This window comes from Dacryopinax primogenitus (assembly GCF_000292625.1).
Source record: "Dacryopinax primogenitus strain DJM-731 SS1 chromosome Unknown DACRYscaffold_15, whole genome shotgun sequence".
NCBI classification, from domain to species: domain Eukaryota; kingdom Fungi; phylum Basidiomycota; class Dacrymycetes; order Dacrymycetales; family Dacrymycetaceae; genus Dacryopinax; species Dacryopinax primogenitus.
In genome coordinates, this window is record NW_024467212.1 from 825,553 (window position 1) to 842,806 (window position 17,254).

General features: G+C 54.3%; 3 protein-coding genes across 3 annotated transcripts; 1 reads left to right on the plus strand and 2 right to left on the minus strand.

Moving 5' to 3' along the window:
• Nucleotides 1–174: 174 nt before the first annotated feature.
• Nucleotides 175–1,592, minus strand: DACRYDRAFT_109841 (uncharacterized protein; the record flags this gene model as incomplete). The annotated part of the gene is made up of 3 exons (XM_040768952.1): nt 175–883; nt 934–1,429; nt 1,481–1,592. 3 exons carry the CDS (start codon nt 1,590–1,592, stop codon nt 175–177), a joined length of 1,317 nt encoding a protein of 438 aa, XP_040626633.1.
• Nucleotides 1,593–2,372: 780 nt separating this feature from the next.
• Nucleotides 2,373–4,034, minus strand: DACRYDRAFT_23755 (uncharacterized protein). Its single transcript, XM_040773375.1, has 3 exons — nt 3,877–4,034; nt 3,320–3,815; nt 2,373–3,269 (listed from the first exon to the last, which is right to left on the minus strand). Exons 1-3 carry the CDS (start codon nt 3,983–3,985, stop codon nt 2,516–2,518), a joined length of 1,359 nt encoding a protein of 452 aa, XP_040626634.1. The 5' UTR covers nt 3,986–4,034; the 3' UTR covers nt 2,373–2,515.
• Nucleotides 4,035–4,959: 925 nt separating this feature from the next.
• On the plus strand, nt 4,960–15,656 carry DACRYDRAFT_101324 (uncharacterized protein; the record flags this gene model as incomplete). The annotated part of the gene is made up of 12 exons (XM_040767545.1): nt 4,960–5,981; nt 6,031–7,838; nt 7,894–8,106; nt 8,158–8,526; nt 8,580–8,736; nt 8,786–8,958; nt 9,007–9,110; nt 9,164–9,358; nt 9,407–11,235; nt 11,291–12,622; nt 12,672–14,285; nt 14,337–15,656. 12 exons carry the CDS (start codon nt 4,960–4,962, stop codon nt 15,619–15,621), a joined length of 10,101 nt encoding a protein of 3,366 aa, XP_040626635.1. The 3' UTR covers nt 15,622–15,656.
• Between the last annotated feature and the right edge of the window lie 1,598 nt (nt 15,657–17,254).

Consider the following 17,254-nt stretch of genomic DNA (forward strand, 5'->3'; position numbering starts at 1 on the left):
CCGACAGGCGGTGGCAGTATCAGACCATCCTAGTGGCAGATCCAGAACGGCCAAACTTGAACAGGATACTAAATATATCAATGACAAGTGAACATCCGATTAACATTTTGCTACAAAACACGCTGTACGGAAAAGCGGATCATGATCCCCACTGCGCGCAAGTCCATCGCCAGTCTAGAAAAGGAACAACGCCCCCGCCGCAGCGGCAAGCACTGCCGAGCCAGCGACGCGCAAGCTCATCGCGTCTGACGTACTGCCCGAGCCTGTGGAGTTACTCGAGGCCAGAGCGGTAAGGTTCACCGGTGCACCCGCTGCTGCCGCCGTAAGGCTGGTGTTGGTACCAGAGCTGACGAACACCTGTCCTCCGCCAGCACCGACGGCGCTCATATCCGGAGCTGTCCAGGTGACCCAGTAGTCCGGGTTGAGCGGGCCTGGGATGGTGCCTGTGATGTTGGTCAGAGGGGGGTTGGTCACGTTCGTATTCGTGTAGTTGAGGTGGTATTCCGTGAGCAGGAACTCGAACACGTTGCTCATCGTCTTGTTCGTGTCGCCCCTGCCGAGAGAGCCCAAGCCCCAGTTAGCCTCAACAGAGGACAGGCAAGAATAGTGCGAGTAGAACGTCGAGTCCGTCGTACCGTACAATGAGGCAGGTACGGCGCCTCCCAGCAGGAGAGACCAGATCTGGTTCTTCGTCGTGTACGTGTCGTTCTCGTCGAAGGTGATGAGGATGAGCGTGCGCTCGGTGTTGAAGTTGGGGTTGGTGAGCAGGGGTATCACCCAGTACTGGATGAAGGACGCGGTATAGTCGATCGTCGTGTCGTGCGCGTCGTCCACCAGGTTGGGGGTGATGAAAATCCACTGGGGCAGCGTATTGTTCGACACGCTAGGAGGGAGTGGTTAGGGAATTTCAGCGCAGGGAGAGGAGAGACGTACTCGACAGCAAAGTCGTTAAAGTTCCTGTTGCGCATATTGCGGCTCGGGACACTGGCGATAGAGTCGTATAGCACGAGCGGGTTGTGCTTGCGCACGTAGAAGGTGTACGGAGGAGCAGAGGCATTCCGATAGTCCGGCTGGGTGTAGTTGTAAGCCAGATACCCATCAGCCGGCATGTTCTCCTGGTACGACGCCCAGGAGATGTTCTTCGCCTCGAGGAGGTCGACGATGGTAGAGATGTTGCTCGGCATAACATGAAGGTTGTCGTCCGACATCCCCCAGAAGTCACCGCCGACGATAGCGGCATAGTTGGGCTCAGATGGGTGGGTCACAGCGACAAAGTTGTCGAGGAGGATACCCTGCGCCGCCAGCTGCTGGAACGTGGCGGTCCCGTTGGCAACGGCGAAATCGGTGTTCTCGAACCAGATCTGGATGAACCGGTCGAAAGCGAGACCAGGGACTATAGGGCCGTTCTGCAGGGTACCGTTGCTCATCCCTGTGCGGCTTGATCAGCGATTCTCTCTGTGTGAAGTGGAGACGCCCTCACCGGTGTAGTTCGCCGACTGTACTGTCGGCCCAGTGCCGGCCGGGACGAACGCAGGCGCCGTAGCGCCGAGCACGGCAGGGATAGCAGCAGCAAGCGCAAGCAGGGCGACCATAACTCTTTCCAACGTTCACAAAGAAGGGCAAGAACGAACAAAATCAGGTTGAGAACCCCCCCCAAGCTCAGAGCACGATCTCATAGATTTTCTCGAGGTCAGGCACCATGCGCCCGCTTCTGCTGGCGATGGGCATCTTCCCCCTTGCCCGCGTGCGTCGAGCCAACGTTCTCGCGCAGTTCAATCGCAGAGTGCCACGAATCCCCCTAGCGGGCCAGGCGGAAGAGAGCGGTGCACGGCACTTACAGAACCTGATGGTTAGGCACTAGGACGTCGGACGAGGGGATTCCGTGTTCTGCTGGCAAGTACGCGAGGCAGAGAAAAAGGATTAACCTTTCGCCTATCGGTCGCTAGATGAGCTGTGAGCCTAACATGCACGTTCTGGCAAAGACTGTCAGATTCGATGCGATACATCGTTCGCCTGCCGCCGGTCAGAAGTTTGGGGATGCCGACGTTCCCACCACAAGTCCGAAGCCAAGCCCGGAGCCGCGACACGGGCTAGCAAGAGAAGCTACCAAGAGACCAAGAGACTTGGAGATGCTTGGACTGGGCTGGATTGGAATCCCTTGCATATGAGCAGGAGGTGTTGATTTGGTTGACAAATTGACTGCCTTGGGTTGGTTGGAGAGGCTATGGGGAAAATGAGGACATTTATAGCTCTTTAGGGGATTCAGGGTCAAACCGGGGGTGCGGAGTTGTTCCGCGACTTTTTCCGAAGTGAATATGAACACTAATAATGTATTTCGCTACCAACACCAACAGGAACACAATCATCATCATCTCATGCTCATTCCGTCATCATTTTAGCCGTACGTTCATATCCCAATCTTGTAGACCAAATGAAACCCCTTTCATCGTACTACCCGAACTAAACGCCATCAACAACATTTTTTCTCATACCCACTCCCATTGAAGACAGATGTTTAAAGGAGGAAAGCCGCCACGCCGGTAAGGGCGAGGAGGAGGCTCACAGCGCCCATCCTGAGCTCTACCGCGCCAGACGTGCCTGCCGAAGGGGAGGGGGATGACCCACCCGCAGCAGCCGAGGTAGCAGGTGTCGACCCGGGGAGCGCCTCGCCAAGAGCGGTCAGGTTCACTGGTGCGGGGGAGTTCGCTGCCATCTGGTTCATGTTCGTCCCTGGGAGGAAGAGCGTCGGCCCCCCTCCGGCACCGGTGCTGTTCACAGGGGCGGTGAAGGGGATCCAGTACTGAGGGTTGAGCGGGCCTGGGATGTTCCCCGTCAGGTTCGTCAGGGGAGGGTTGGTCACGTCCTCGTTCGTGTAGCTGACGTTGTACTCGGTGATCATAAAGTTGAACACGTTGGACATGGTCTTGTTGACGTCGCCACGTCCGAGGTTTCCGAGCCCCCAGTTCGCCTCAACGGAGGAGATGCAGGAGTAGTGCGAGTAGAAGGTGTTGTCCACCGTTCCCCAGAGGTGCTGGGGCACGGCACCGCCGAACAGGAGGGTCCAGACATTGTTCACATCGCCGTAAGTCTCGTTCTCGTCAAAGGTGAGGACGATGAGCGTGCGGTTGGTGTTGAAGTTGGGGTTGCTGATGAGAGGAATGAGCCAGTAGGTGATGAAGTCTGCTGCGAAGTCGATGGTGGTGTCGTGCGCGTCGTTCACCATGTTGGGGGTGATGAAACTCCACTGGGGGAGGGTGTTGTTCCCCAGGCTGTTGGGGGTCAGTAGATATTAGAGCAGAGCAGGGAAGACAGGACGCACTCGACGGCAAAGTCGTTGAAGTTCCTGATCCTCGAGGCACGGGAAGGAACGTTCGCAACAACGTCGTACAGGATTAGAGGGTTGTGCTTGCGCACATAGTAGGTGTACGGGGGAGCAGAAGCGTTAAGGTAGTTCGCCTGGGTATAGTTGTACCCTGGGAACCCGTCGTACGGCTGGTTCTCCTGGTACTCGCCCCAAGAGATGTTCTTCGCATCAAGGAGATCGGCAACAGTGGAGATGTTGTTCGGGATGTAATGGAGGTTGTCGTCCCCCATGCCCCAGAAATCACCCCCGACGACGGCGGCGTAGTTGGGCTCGGAGGGATGGGTCACCGCGACGTAGTTGGACAGGAGGATACCCTGGGTCGCGAGCTGCTGGAAGACGGCAGAGGAGTTGGCGACGGCGAAATCGGTGTTCTCGAACCAGATCTGGATAAACCTGTCGAAGGCAAGACCGGGTACGACAGGCCCGTTCTGGAGAGTGCCGTTGCTGAATCCTGTCTCACGCGTCAGATTGTTTATGTGATGAACCTAAAGTATATGCGCATATCTGCCCACCAGTGTAGTTGGCAGTCTGGAACTGCGGGCCAGCGCCGGGAGGGGCAAAGGCCGGAGCGGTTGCGCCGAGGACGGCGGTGGCAGCAGCAAGGACGACGACGGCGGCCATTGGAGTATCTCACGTGAGAGGGGGAGAGGGTGACCAACAGACGAGTGATCGTTGGACGAGAGAAAGGGAGGGGAAAGCGCGGGAGAGTGGATTGTTCTTGTATGTTTTTCGGTGTCCGTTTGGAGGTGTCCGACCTTCTTGTTCGGGATTGGGTGCCTGTGTTCACCCTCTCAGCCGGTTGTTGTCGCCTGCAATTGGAACACCTTGTGCCTCGATGAGTCTGAGAATTCACATTACCAAAGATGGGAATGCCGCAACCTATCCTTGTGCAGGTCACAGAATTCTCGCCCATGTGCGTTCGACTCACTTCTGATCCTAATACAACAGCCTCATCGAGAACAGTTGGGAGAAAGAGGGAAATGACGAACGTGCGTAATGCATTAATGTGGGAAAGATATACCCACTTGTTGGAGTACCATGTGCAGCGATATTCCGCATCTTAGTGTGATGCTTCGTGTGGTGAATCACTCAGTGCCAAGTCCATCATCCACCCTCACCACCACACATCTATTTCCAGTGTTCAGGGACCACCCTTACCGCCTTCCATATGGACAATCAGCCCGCATATCATTGGCCATGAGAAGAAGCGCAAATCCACAAGGTCTCATTCGTCCTTTTTCTACAACAAGGCACGTGCAAACTTTTTTGGCAGGATTGGGAAAGAGACCGCGTGGCTTACGAAGACGGGTTTGAGAAGGGTTAACAGCATGTGGTTGTTTTGATGACAAGTTGAGACCCCTTGGTCTGTGGAATATGCTCTCTTCAGGGTCTGCAAAATATTCCACTTTAGGGTAGGCGCCTACATGATCTAATACACGTGATGTACGCCACTAAAGGACCCTGCCTCCGTCATAGGCACACGACACTCCGCATTCGGACTGTCACAGTCGTCTGTGCAGCACCGAGTGCTGCTTCGATACCTCGACACCTTGCACTTAACTCGACGCATCTCTAACTCGGCGCCGGCGCCAACGATGTCCCTCTTCACCATCCCCCACCTCCAACAACGAGAAGTCACCCTCTCAGACCTAGACCAAACACCGCTCAACTGGCTCCTCCTCGTCATAGCAGTCGTCATCGTCCTCTGCGTCCTCTTCTTCCTCTTCTACTGGAACCGTCTTCTAGCACGCTTTGTCTCTCTCCTCCTTCGATGGAGGTACTGGAAGTCAGCCAACACGTGGATCGAGTGCGAGAGCGTACAGGTGTCCCTCTTGTCAGGCAGGCTATTCCTAAAGGACGTACGGTACTACTCGCGCAACCAGGCGATCAGGGTGCTTAAGTGCCACGTGACTTGGAGATACTGGATCTGGCGAACGAGGGATGAAGTGGACGACGTCCTCCACGGAGAGGGTGAGAAGGGGGACGACGCTGCACCCGTCTCTGGGGGGAGGAACCTCCCGTGCAGGATATTCGTCTACATGGAAGGCGTCGAGTGGTTCCTCTACAACCGGACACCAGCGTTTGACGCTATTGTTGAGCGGCTCGCTGAGGCTGCTAGAAGGGAACAGGAACAGGTTCGGTTAGGCGGGGAGTATCCCCTTTCCCCCATCCAGACAGGGGATAAAGAGCGCTCATCCCTCTCCGTCCCCCCGGCAGCAGCGACACACTCGACGTCGATCCTCCTCCACGCGCCTACAGTCATCCAAGGCGCCTTTGATAGGAGCACGATGTTCCTCCGTTTCCTCCTTCGCTTGATCCCAAAGCTCGTCCCCGCTCTCGGGCTACGCGACATCCTCCCGATCGACATCCGCGTTCTTACAGGCGCCATCACGGTCGGGAACGATGCAACTCCGTACCTCCTCGTAGGGAGCTTCAAGAGCGGGCGAGGGATGTGGGGCGTCGGTCCGGCCAGGAGTAGGCTCGACGTTCATCGGCAAGTGGTGGACGCGACCCTGACAGGCGTCAAGTTGGTGAGCAGGACGAACCCGGACTGGAGTGGGGAGATCGGCCAGGAGGGACTGATCGCGTACAGTGACGCGTTGAAGGACCCGACGATGTACGCTTGCGCCCTTTCGCTGCATATATGCGTTGCTGACCCCTCGTAGTGGTGCAGGTCCGCTGCATACTCCTTCATCCCTCCTCCCCCCAGCTTTTCAGCATATATTCGCCCCTCTGCTCAAGAGGAAGCGGAAGTCCCCTTCTCCGCCTTCGCAGGCTACAGCACCTATCCAAGTCTGGAAAGGCCTTGACCGTTTCCGAACGGAAGAAGAGCGCACAAGGGGAGAGATGCGACATGAGCAAGAGTATGCCAAGGTGCCTGGGATCCTCGAAGCCCGAGAACTGGGTATAGGGTGGTACGCGGACGTTCCCGGGCCTGTGCCCGACACTGGGCTCCAGCGCTCCGGTTCACGCAGGATGAGGGATACCGGGCCTTCACCGGCTTACGATCGGGACATGGACGAGATCGGGAACGGCGACTTGCCCCCTGAGTGGGGTGTCGATATCTCCCTCAGGGACGCGACGGTTACCTATGGTCCGTGGATGGACCGCCAGCGGTCTTTCCTCCAGAGCGTGTTTATTCCCCCTTTCTGGGCAGATAATCGGCCTACTCACAGGCTCAGGCCAGGGGATACCAGACTCGCTACTGCTATGCGCGTGTTCGTACAGCTGGAAGGGACGACGACGTTGCGTCTTCCGACGAGAGAGACGTCCAAGGACTGGAAATACGACAAAGTTGGTCTCGCCCCTGCCGAGGCGGACGCGGATGAGCGTGCCTACGGGTGGATAAATATCACTTCCCACGGTCTTGGCTCGGTGTCGTACATCCTCCCCGCTGTCGTCGGTCCCCAGGGGTACGACACGACTGTTGAAGTCGATCTGTCCGACGTAGGGATCACGAGCAGTGTGAACTATGCCAACTTCTGGCAGTCTCAGCGTGTCCGCGTCGGGCTGACAATACCTTCTCCCCTAGCGTGGAAGGCCCTTCGCACATGGATGATCGAGGTCGATTTCTCCCATCCGAAGATCTTTTTCCTCCGGGATCATGCGTTCCTCATCCAGGACCTGATCAGGGACTGGAACTCTACCCCTGCTAGCGAGTACGCAGTCTTCGTCCCGACGCGGTATGAGCTCTCCCTCCGCCTACGCGAGTACACCCTCAACCTGTACGCGAACGACTTTAACGTCGTCTCCAAGCCCCTGTCGGCGGAAGACAACGTCTTCGTCTCCGCCTCCGGCCCTCTGCTAGAGCTCAGCCTCTCGATCGACAGCACCCGCTGGCGACCACAGTGCTCCGAAGTGCCCTTCACGATCGATATCCCCGACGTGAGCTTCCACATGTCCTTCCCGCTCTGGAATACCCACGGGGCGTTCGCCACCCCCTGCACAACGCACTTCGGCACCAGCCCGGCACTCGCTATCTCCGGCTCGTACTGTTGGTTCGCGAGCACGAACCGGGAGTTTGTAGACCGCCTCAGGCTGGACGTACGTGCTGAACGTACTGTGTTCAAGTGTTTCGGTTGGGTGATCAGGCATTGTATGATCTTGAGGGACAACTACTTTGGCCAGTTTACGAACTTTACAACCCTGGAAGAGTATCAGCAGAAGAGGGTACAAGGCCGTGTCGGCGATCCGGTAGAAGCAAAGTACCGGCCGGGGAAATCGAATCCCCTCGACGTAGAAGTGAGCATAAGCGTGCAAGACGGACTCGTCCTCCTCCCACAGGAAGTGCACGAGTTTACCGCTGCGGTCGCCCTGGATATCCCAGAGTTTGAGGTGTCGATCGATGTGCATGAAACGCATATGGGCCTGCAGATATGTGTACCGCCTGTCCGGCTCTTGCCGGTTGACAACCCGGAGGAATGGCTCACCGACCGACCGCAGATTAACAAGTCGGAATGTATGGTTTTAGAGGGTATGTACTTGCTTTGGCTTTGCGCAAACGATGATTACTTACTGGATCGGGACAGGGCTGAATATCGCTTGCAACCGTCTTTTTGGACCGCAACCACGGACGGCTACTTACCTCTGTCTCTGGGAGATGTCAATCGGCGCTTTGAGGGGCTGTGTGCCTCTTTCCTTTGCTTCGTGTTTGAACGCGTCGATGCAGGCGATATCGTATACGTTTTCGGATGTGGCTAACTCGCCTGATCCGAGTTTGGACGTGGCTGTCAGCTCTGACGGTATTCCCACTCGTATCATAATACATGAGATCTTCTGACGTTCTGACCTAGTGACATTCCTCAAGCTTGTCATGGCCCCTGTAGAGCTGTTATTCCAATGCGGCAAGAGCGCGCTCCAAGTGCGCACGTTGGACAAGCTGATGCTAGACTATACCGACCTCCCACGGCCAACCTACTCCCGTACGGTCAGCCTCATGGCCTCCTTCTCTGCGCGCGCGTTGATCCCCTCCGACCTCCTTCCGGATATCTGGTACGAGACAGCCACGATCACCGCTGGCATGCGTGGGGAGTTTTACTTCGCCCCTGAGGGCTGGAAGGAGAAGGCCGAGGCGCAGACACGATTTGTCGCTCAGCAGGATGCGATGACCCATCGGGCGTTGTTTGTCTATGCGCCGAGCCAGGAGGGCCGAGCCTTCAGCTGTGCGTTTATTCCGTTGTGGTTTCGCTCAAGCGTGTGTCTCATCAACTTGCAGCTTGGCGGCAGCATGGCATGTACTTCTTGACCTATCCTAGATCTTTGGACGAAGCGGGCGGAGCATGGACAAACGCTCGCGCGTCATATGCTTACGCGTTCGCGTCTTCCGAGGACTCGCTCCATGGTTCCGCAGAGTTCCACAGTATGGGTGGCCGGTGAGTACTGTCTAGCTCGATTAACGCCGCTCTATCTGACAAGTCCTAGGACACCCGGGCGTGCTCATATCGGGCTACCGACGCCTACTGCTACGTACTTCGACGCGGAGGACGTATTAGAACGGGATGAGACAAGCACAGACGAATCTGATGACGAAGAGAGCGATACTCGTTCTGGCGCTACGAGCGACCATACTGGCTCTCGTGCCAGCCATCGTCGACGTAAGTCAGGTTGATGTTTGTTTGTCTTAACTCATTCAAAGTTTGTAGGCGAGAACTGGCCGCTTGGTGAAAGCGGATTGCATTCTATTCTCAAGCCCTTCCGGCTAGAACGGAATCCCAACAGCTACATCAGCACTCTCACGCCAGTCGAGGTACGTCGTTCCCAATACCGTTCACAACTGGATGTTGATTTGCTCTGTCATAGCACTGGGGCAGATTTCCGCCCTTGCTTCCGCGTAGTCATTGGTCGAAAGAACAGCTGTTGCAATCTCAGGCGGGCTTTGACCACGAACTCGCTAATACGACGATGTGTCTCGACTTCCAGGACCCTGTTGATATTCTCATAACACCCCATGTCACCCAGTTTATTGAAGATCTGTATTCCACGGCGAATATTGCTGTGAGTCTTTCTTCACTGCAACAGGTAACCCTGCTAACCTAACCACAGGTATGCAGTTCAGACCGAGAGATGGATGTCCTTATGCTCGATCAACTGAGCATGTCCCAGTCAACAGGAGTCAAGAAAGCGTCATCAACCGCCCTAAGCATACAGGTCCATTCCGTCGCTTTACGCACTCTGCAGCTTGGCTTGGTTCCAAACGAAAGGGACCACCACCATCACAGTCGAGAGCGTCGAAAACGGCAGGACTACTATGGTACCATGCACCACGTTCTCACAATCTGTGATGTTAGCTTAGGGGACTCGGCATTCCTTCTTGCTTTCAGTCTGGATTCTGCGGCCATACAATGCAACACTCGCTTCGGATTCCCCCGCATGTGTCTCTGGCGAAGTACCGGAAATGACTGGGCCAAGTCGGCTGCGGACCCCGCCTCGATGCTCTCCCGCTTATCATTTCCTGTTGAATTCTCGCAAGTATTGGAGCTCAGCACAGAAGGCATACAAATACTCGGTGGTACAAATTCGACGGGATTGACTGCCAATCTTGGACTTTTGCCTTGTTACATGAATTTCTTAGATATTGGAGCAGAGACGGCCATCGCCACTGCGACAGAACTCAATAATGCCCTTCGTCGCGCAGTCTCCATTCGCGACCATGCCTTGTTACGAACTCAATCTCGTGCACGATTCCTCCTGTGGACTGTCCTTCAATTTGCAGAAGACCGAACTATTACGACCGATCCGCCATTCTTGAACCTGACGACTTTCCTTGTCCAACATGGTCGACCAGGACAGCGACGTTCAGATAACGGGTGGAGAATCCTCGCTCATATTCGACATTGTTTGCGACTCATGCCAGCCACTTTGCGAGACCACCTGAACAGGAGCATCAACTCCGAGATTACGTTATCGGATTCTCAAACAGAAGTGGCCATGCACCGTGAAGTTCTCAGCTCTTTGAAGAAGTGGCGAACGTGGGAGATTGACCTCGGTAGCCCTTCTGTACAAACACTGCTTCGGGCTTTGTTCCCTGCTGTTGTTCAGTTGCCGGAGCCCACAAAAGACGGCCGCCTCGTGGACCTGATGCTGGGTTATAATGTTCTACACATAACTGGTCAAGAAGTTCGCGTATCTCTAGTCGATGCTGGGTTGCCTGAGGATACGCTTGTCTTCCTCGGTCCACTGTCGAGCACCGTTATGACACGAATCGAAGAGTATAATACACCCGAGGCAAAGACATCTCAGGAGAATACTGAACCCATCGCTGATCCCACCCAGCAAGCTCTTCACCTCTGTTTCGATGCTAACATGGAGGGAATCGACGTGCATTTGTCGCCAGATTTGATGACTATCTTCCAGCGCATGCTTCGACTCCGCCGCATGTTCCCTCGCAAAGCGCTAACATCACCAGCCAGCGTAAACCCGCCGCCGTCTTCACAGTTCCGCTTGTCTGACGACCTGCGACTTATCATCGTTGATCTGACAACATCCATCAAACTTGTAAACATGCATGCCGCTGCCCAGAGAATCACGTTTGATTTCATTGTACGACGACTTATCTCGGCATCAACGCTCCGCCTAGAAGGTGAACGCATCAATTCTAATGATGCTGCGATCAGCAGCACTATCGCAAGCGAAGACATCGTGTTCAGAGCACGATCTCCTCAAGGGCCACCCAAGGCCTCTAGCAATCACAGATCCATGGCTTGGTTGAGCCTGGCTAAGCCCTCCATTAATGCCGGCTTCACTTCAGCAAACGAAGGAGACTCGCCAAGTTGCCGCATTGCCCTTGCGTTCCGACGTATTGGCCTCAGTGTTCCACATAGTGCGCTGCGTTTATACAAATTTGTGGAGGAGTGGCGAGCAGAATATATCCCGTCAGTAACAGAGTTTCCAACTTGCTTTATGTTTCTGATACTCAATTTCCATCAGAACGTACCATTCTATGATTCGCGGCATCCTTGCCGAGCTAGAGACCGAAGAAGATTCAGACATAGCCACACAGGACGCGAAGCCTTGGATGGATATTGCTCGCTTGAATTTGTATTTCCAAGCCGCCATTAACACAATCGCCATCAACCTTCGAGTCCTGCCATCGACCTGGTTTTCATGGGAATATCATGACATCTTCCTTCACACCCGGACTGTTAAAGGCCTGGAGCCTGCGTTCGGTCTATCTGGAGGACTGGACTATGGAGTCCACCTGGAGTCACAGACGATACGCCTTGTTCAGGCGAACGCATCGCTCAACGAGGGATTGCCGACATCGGCGCCCTTGATCACTCTGGAGTTACCTGCTTTCGACTTCAGCGGGAGCTACTCTCGATCCATTGTGCAGTCTTTGGCAGTTGTTGGATACTTCTCCATCAAGCTCAATGCCCAAATCATGGACGACGTCTTGGTCATCCCCAGCAAGTTCGGCAAGGACGTTAACGACATTCTAGATGTCATCTCAGAATCCCGGAAAAAACGGGCCAGGAGGGAGCGATCGCCGACTTCGCCGACTCGAAGAGAATCTTTCACCAAAGAAGCTTTCCTTTACTCTGTGCGGCTCCTCATGGAAGGTTTTGAGGTGGGAATTGAAGGACCGTCTTCGACTCAATACATTGAGACCACAAAGCTAGAGGGCCATATCACGAACCGTACGTTGCGTGGCTTGAGCTGGAATGTATCGATCACGGACTTGACACTTTCTCTTGCTCACACTACCTTGACAACAACCTCTCAAGGCGGTATAAAAGGACGATATCGCTCTGCATACATGACTATCAACGTGGAGGCGTCCAATACTCCCCCGAAAGGTGCTTTCGGGAAAAGCGAACCGGGAACGGACTCCATAGCTGTTGTGGTACAAAAAATTCACGCGGTTATGCAGGCTGCTGCGATCGGAGAGCTTGGCGACCTATTGGATTACTACCAAGGAGAAATGCTGATACGCAGCGAACAGCGAGCCGAAGAGATCACGGCGATCAAAGCGCAGACTCAGCGTGTTTTGCAAACGTTCGAATCTCAGGATCGTGGGCAGACGATCCAAGCTGCACGAACTTGGTTTGGTACTCGTTTTCTTTATGTCGCGGTCTCCCGTATCGGGGTATCCTTCCCTTTGACCTTGGACGAGATTGGTGTGCCCAGTGTGAACAGCGAGGGCCCATTGCCAGTCTCTCCAGCATTCTTGTTCAGCATCATGGCTGTAACATTCATGTCAGAGCCGAATAACACCGGATCGGCTGGCTTAAGAGACATGTCCTTCCAGTTTGTTTCCAGGCAAGCAGTCGACAATATATTTTGTGCCTCAGCTGATTTGCCTTTCTAGGTTTGATCAAAGTGATGACAAGAGCTTTGAAGCTGGTACCCACATGACTCGTAACAGCCTTCGCTTCCCAGATATGAAAGTCGACATTCGAGCTCTGATATCGACCAGAGCTAGACGGATACGCTTGCTTGCTTCAATGACTGGTTTTGACCTGGATCTGGATCCGACCATTGCTCCATACGTCTTTTCGTTGATCGATGTGTACCAACAAGGCAAAGAACGGCTTCAGCGTCTTGCACAACCCAATCGCCCTCCCCAGTCTCCTTTGCTATCGAAAACCGATCCTGTGCTACTACGACCCAAGGGTCCGGCACCCAATGGTCCGGCGCCAGCAGCAGACGTGAAGGCTTCCTTCGAATTCAAGACCGCACGCGTTAGATTGTTCCCGCCGTCTATTGAAGGTGCGACTCAAACGACGAGAGCTAAACAAATAGCGGTCATTCGGCGCACTGGGCTTGGCATCAATGGTTTACCCAGCTTCCCTTCCGAAACTTTAGAAGCTGAGACGTTCATCCTCCCCGGGCTGACAGCGTGGTGCGAATATGCTGGCGCCGTGGTGCAGTTGCGAGAAAATTCTACTGAAGTGCAACCTGCACTTCTGTTGCTCAACGCGGTTGTTCACCCCAGCCGAAACACGTTAAAGCCGAGCCTCCTCCCGTTCATAACCGAACTTGCACACAACATCGAGAACCGGCTGCAACGTGCTCCCGTGCCTACAAGTAGTCCCTCACCAATCACACCTTTATCCCTTGTTTCTAAGGACACCCCGCCAATGGTGGCGGAGACGCTGGCTATCAGCACTGTTGCGTCCATGCAGATTAATCTTAGCTTGCGCATTGATCAGTCTACTTTGGAAATGACTTGCCAGCCGCACGTTAACGTGGCTGCGTCTGTCACCTGGGAGAGCGGCGGATTCCTGATCACCATTTCGCCTGGAGCCAAAGAGTACAGTTTTTCGGCCAGCATCGCGGGAATTAGCTGTAGATTACGTCATGGATACCTCAGCGAAAACTGCCTGGAAATTTCTGCTCAAGATCTCGCTGCAAGCGCCACATTCAAGCCAATCCTCACCGCCGACGGAATCAATGCAAATGTCGTATCTGTAGTCGTCAATACTCAGGCTGCTGGTAGTGTTCGATTTGCTCGCCTCCAAGATCTACTTTGTTTCAAGGCCGTCTGGCTTGACAGTATCCCCATCATCGAAGCGTCTCGGGGATCCGAGCGCCAAGGCTCGGACGAGCAAAATGCCGTCGTTGCACCTCACTCTCCACCCCTGATAATGTGTTTGCTCATGCAAATACGGGGATTACAGCTAGAAGCAGATCTTGGACAATCCATCACGAGGCTTAATCTTGGAGTGGATACCATCACGTTCCGCAGCAAACTGGCTGCAGATACGTCCGAGCTTTCCCTTCAAGTCGGCACTATGGTTCTCAAAGCTGATCGGACATTATCTGGGTATGCAAATATCCAAGGAGTGTCCTTTGACACTGTTTTCCGACAAAAGGCTTTTGCCGCAAATCACAGGGAATTGAGAATGCTAGACTTGCGGATCCGATTGGAGGAGATGGAAATAGGTCTTTCCACAGACTCAAAGAAAATCCTCCAATTCCAGTGCGTGTACCCTTCTTCTATACTGAACAGCATGCTGAGGAAAATTATCAGCTCTAGCCCCATTGACGTTCAAGTGTATGACGACTGGTCGCTCATGCTAGAGAATCCGGCACTATTCTCTTCCAACCAGGAAGTGAAACTGAACTTCTCAGTGAGGGCGGAAACATTCGAAGCCGTCGGTACAGTCCTAACTCTGCCACGGTTGATCGCGCTCTTCAACCGCTTGCAGGCGTTGCTTGCCACGCAGCGCGAGGGAGCAGCCAGAGAATCGGAAGCCTTCCGGGCCCTTCGCTCTTCCCGTGTTGATAATCCCTTGTCCGATGTCGCGACAGCTATGCTCGCCTCCGCAAGACCGAAATTCAAGGAAGATACCTGTTCCCGTGCTGTTATGATTTTGCAGAATATGCAGCTGGAGGCAGGAAGAATTCGTCTGGCAGTATTCCCCCGGAGCACGTCCGACCAAGATATGGTCCGCTTTGAGGCAAAGACCGTCTCAGCCGAACTCAGCCGCAATGCATTGGAAGACGGAAGATACCATCGAAAGCTTAACATGCATCTCAGCTCGTTCGCCATACAACGGTTACAACCCAGATCACTTACCACGGAAGAGTTTACTGCCATTACTGCCATTCGATGGTTTGCTCTCCTCAAATCGGCATCCGAAGCAACGATCTTTAATGGCCCTCCTACACGCGTATACATGGAGTCTTGGGAAGATCCAAAGGACATGCGTTTGGATTACGAGTATGACATGACTTACAGCTCCTTGTTTGATAAGTCTGCAGAAGGCACCGTCTTCCTTGCGCTCAACTACGCTCTATTCAAGTGGCTTGACAACCTCGCCCAGAGCTTCCAGGAAGAGATGGATAAAGTGTTGCTCAAGGGTAGCGGTGAAGTTACCGATCTTCCTATCAGCCCTGCCTCTACGTTCCGGATTGATGAAACTGCGCCAGTAACACCAGTGGTTCTTGGGGTTGCTTCTTCGCCCATTGCTCAGTCCCGGACACCCACACCACCGGGCTCCGCTCCCATGCCCTCGACAGCTGACTTGACTGGGCCGTCTACGAAGCCTCGCAGGATGACCTATCATAAAATCACACCGGGCAATATCGAGCTGCCACAGCTCACCCAACTTGGCGACTTTACCCCACGATCGAACCAACTGACTCTGGTTGGATTACGTTTGGATGCGATACCCAAGTGGGTACACGAAGGAGCTACACTCTCCTTGGAAGTTATGATGAAGGCTTTGCTGCAGCTGTATAGCCAGCAACTCCGACGAATACGCTCAGAAAATCCACTGTCACCGCCGCAATCTCATGACCATAGCAATTGATACCCCATCACTGTACTTATCCATGCTTCTTCTTCTTTATTGCTCCGTAATATTTTCTCAAAATGCTAGTATCCATTGCCAGTTGTGGTGCAACCTTGCGCAGGAGTATCCCCTCCGTTTCCTCTGTTCGTCCCTGAAGAGGCTTGATCAACAGACCTGCGTTGAGTTTATAACCCTCTTCACCGCTGCGACGAGCAGAGTTGTTCCCTTCCATCGTCTCAGCTAGACAGCCCTCCAAGACGGTCGCGCACGTACCAGACCGAAATAAAGTTGGCGTCCGTGAAGTTTGCACGTGGCAGAGTCTGACTAGCTTCGAGTGCCTTCAATCGAATCACCAATGTCGTCCAAACCTACGACTAGAACGAAGCCTTTCCTTTCCTTTCGTCCCCATTTCTTTGATCCTGTCCCACCACATAACAATACCACTCTCGTTATTACAAATACCGTCCTTACCCCATACAGCACCTTCTCCGCACTCGTTTTTTCTGAGTCTTCTCGTATCACTGGAACATGACGTCTCTCATGCCCTTCGCGATGAAGCCATCGGCATCGTTGCTGACTCTCACAAAACCCAAATCGTCCGACTACACGTGCTATTTTGCCGAGTGCTGGGCGCCGAGTTGTCCCACGCATGGAGTCGCGCACCGTCATCCCCCAGAAGAAATGCTCGTGTAAGTCGCTTGAAAGGTGCATATATGCGTCTGAACTCATATAGAGGACATCACAGAGAGCGTCCTGTAGCTCAGACGGAGCAATTCTGGAGCCCAACAACGGTCGGATCACCTCAGACCGAGGTTGCAGGGCCGGAGATGTGCCTCACTCCCCCTGGTAGCAGGCTGACGCGCTCGATAACTACACCGGACGGCATCTTCCGCTGCTACGCGCCGACCTGCGAGGCGGCTAACTGCCCTAGGCACAAGCACATAGAGTTTCCCGAGTCTCCGCCGCAAGCATACGATATGATCCGCAAGACGCCGCATCCAACAGTTGCCATCCCTGTTCCGTTGGCGTTCCCGTGTCCGGAGCTGACGTACGAGAGCAGCCCTAGTTCCGCTTCCAGTACCGAGTCAGGCTATCTCTCCACACCGATCCTGATGAACTACTTCCCGATTCCCGTGACGATGGTCACTCCCGACTTGGACGAGGAGTCCCCTTCCCCTCGCTCGTCGCTCGACACGCTCACCACCCTCCCATACCCACCGAGCATCATCGTCGAGCCTCCTTCTGTCCGCTCTAGCTTGCAGTCCTTTTGGAGCGTTCGGGTTGATGATACCGATGGGTACGATGGTAGCTCAGAAATGGAGGGAATTCCAAGGAGACGGGAGCGAATGATTCTCGGACCACCAAGTTCGATGCACAAGCACAAGTGCAACCCGTCGCATCGTACCAAAGGCAAGGAAAACATACGACCGGCGAATGCACTAAGACACAGAGCCACAGAGAGAGAGCTCAGGAACGACGCACGTGCAGGACGTCAACTCCTCGTTTGACGCATGGTGTCAGAGACTTTCAAACGCGAGACGACGTTTCCGAGCCACATGTGGTCAGCCGATCCTTCCGGAATTATCAGGGTGAACAATAACATTACCGAACGGAACATTCCAACCACAACACACGCGGAATACACAGAATG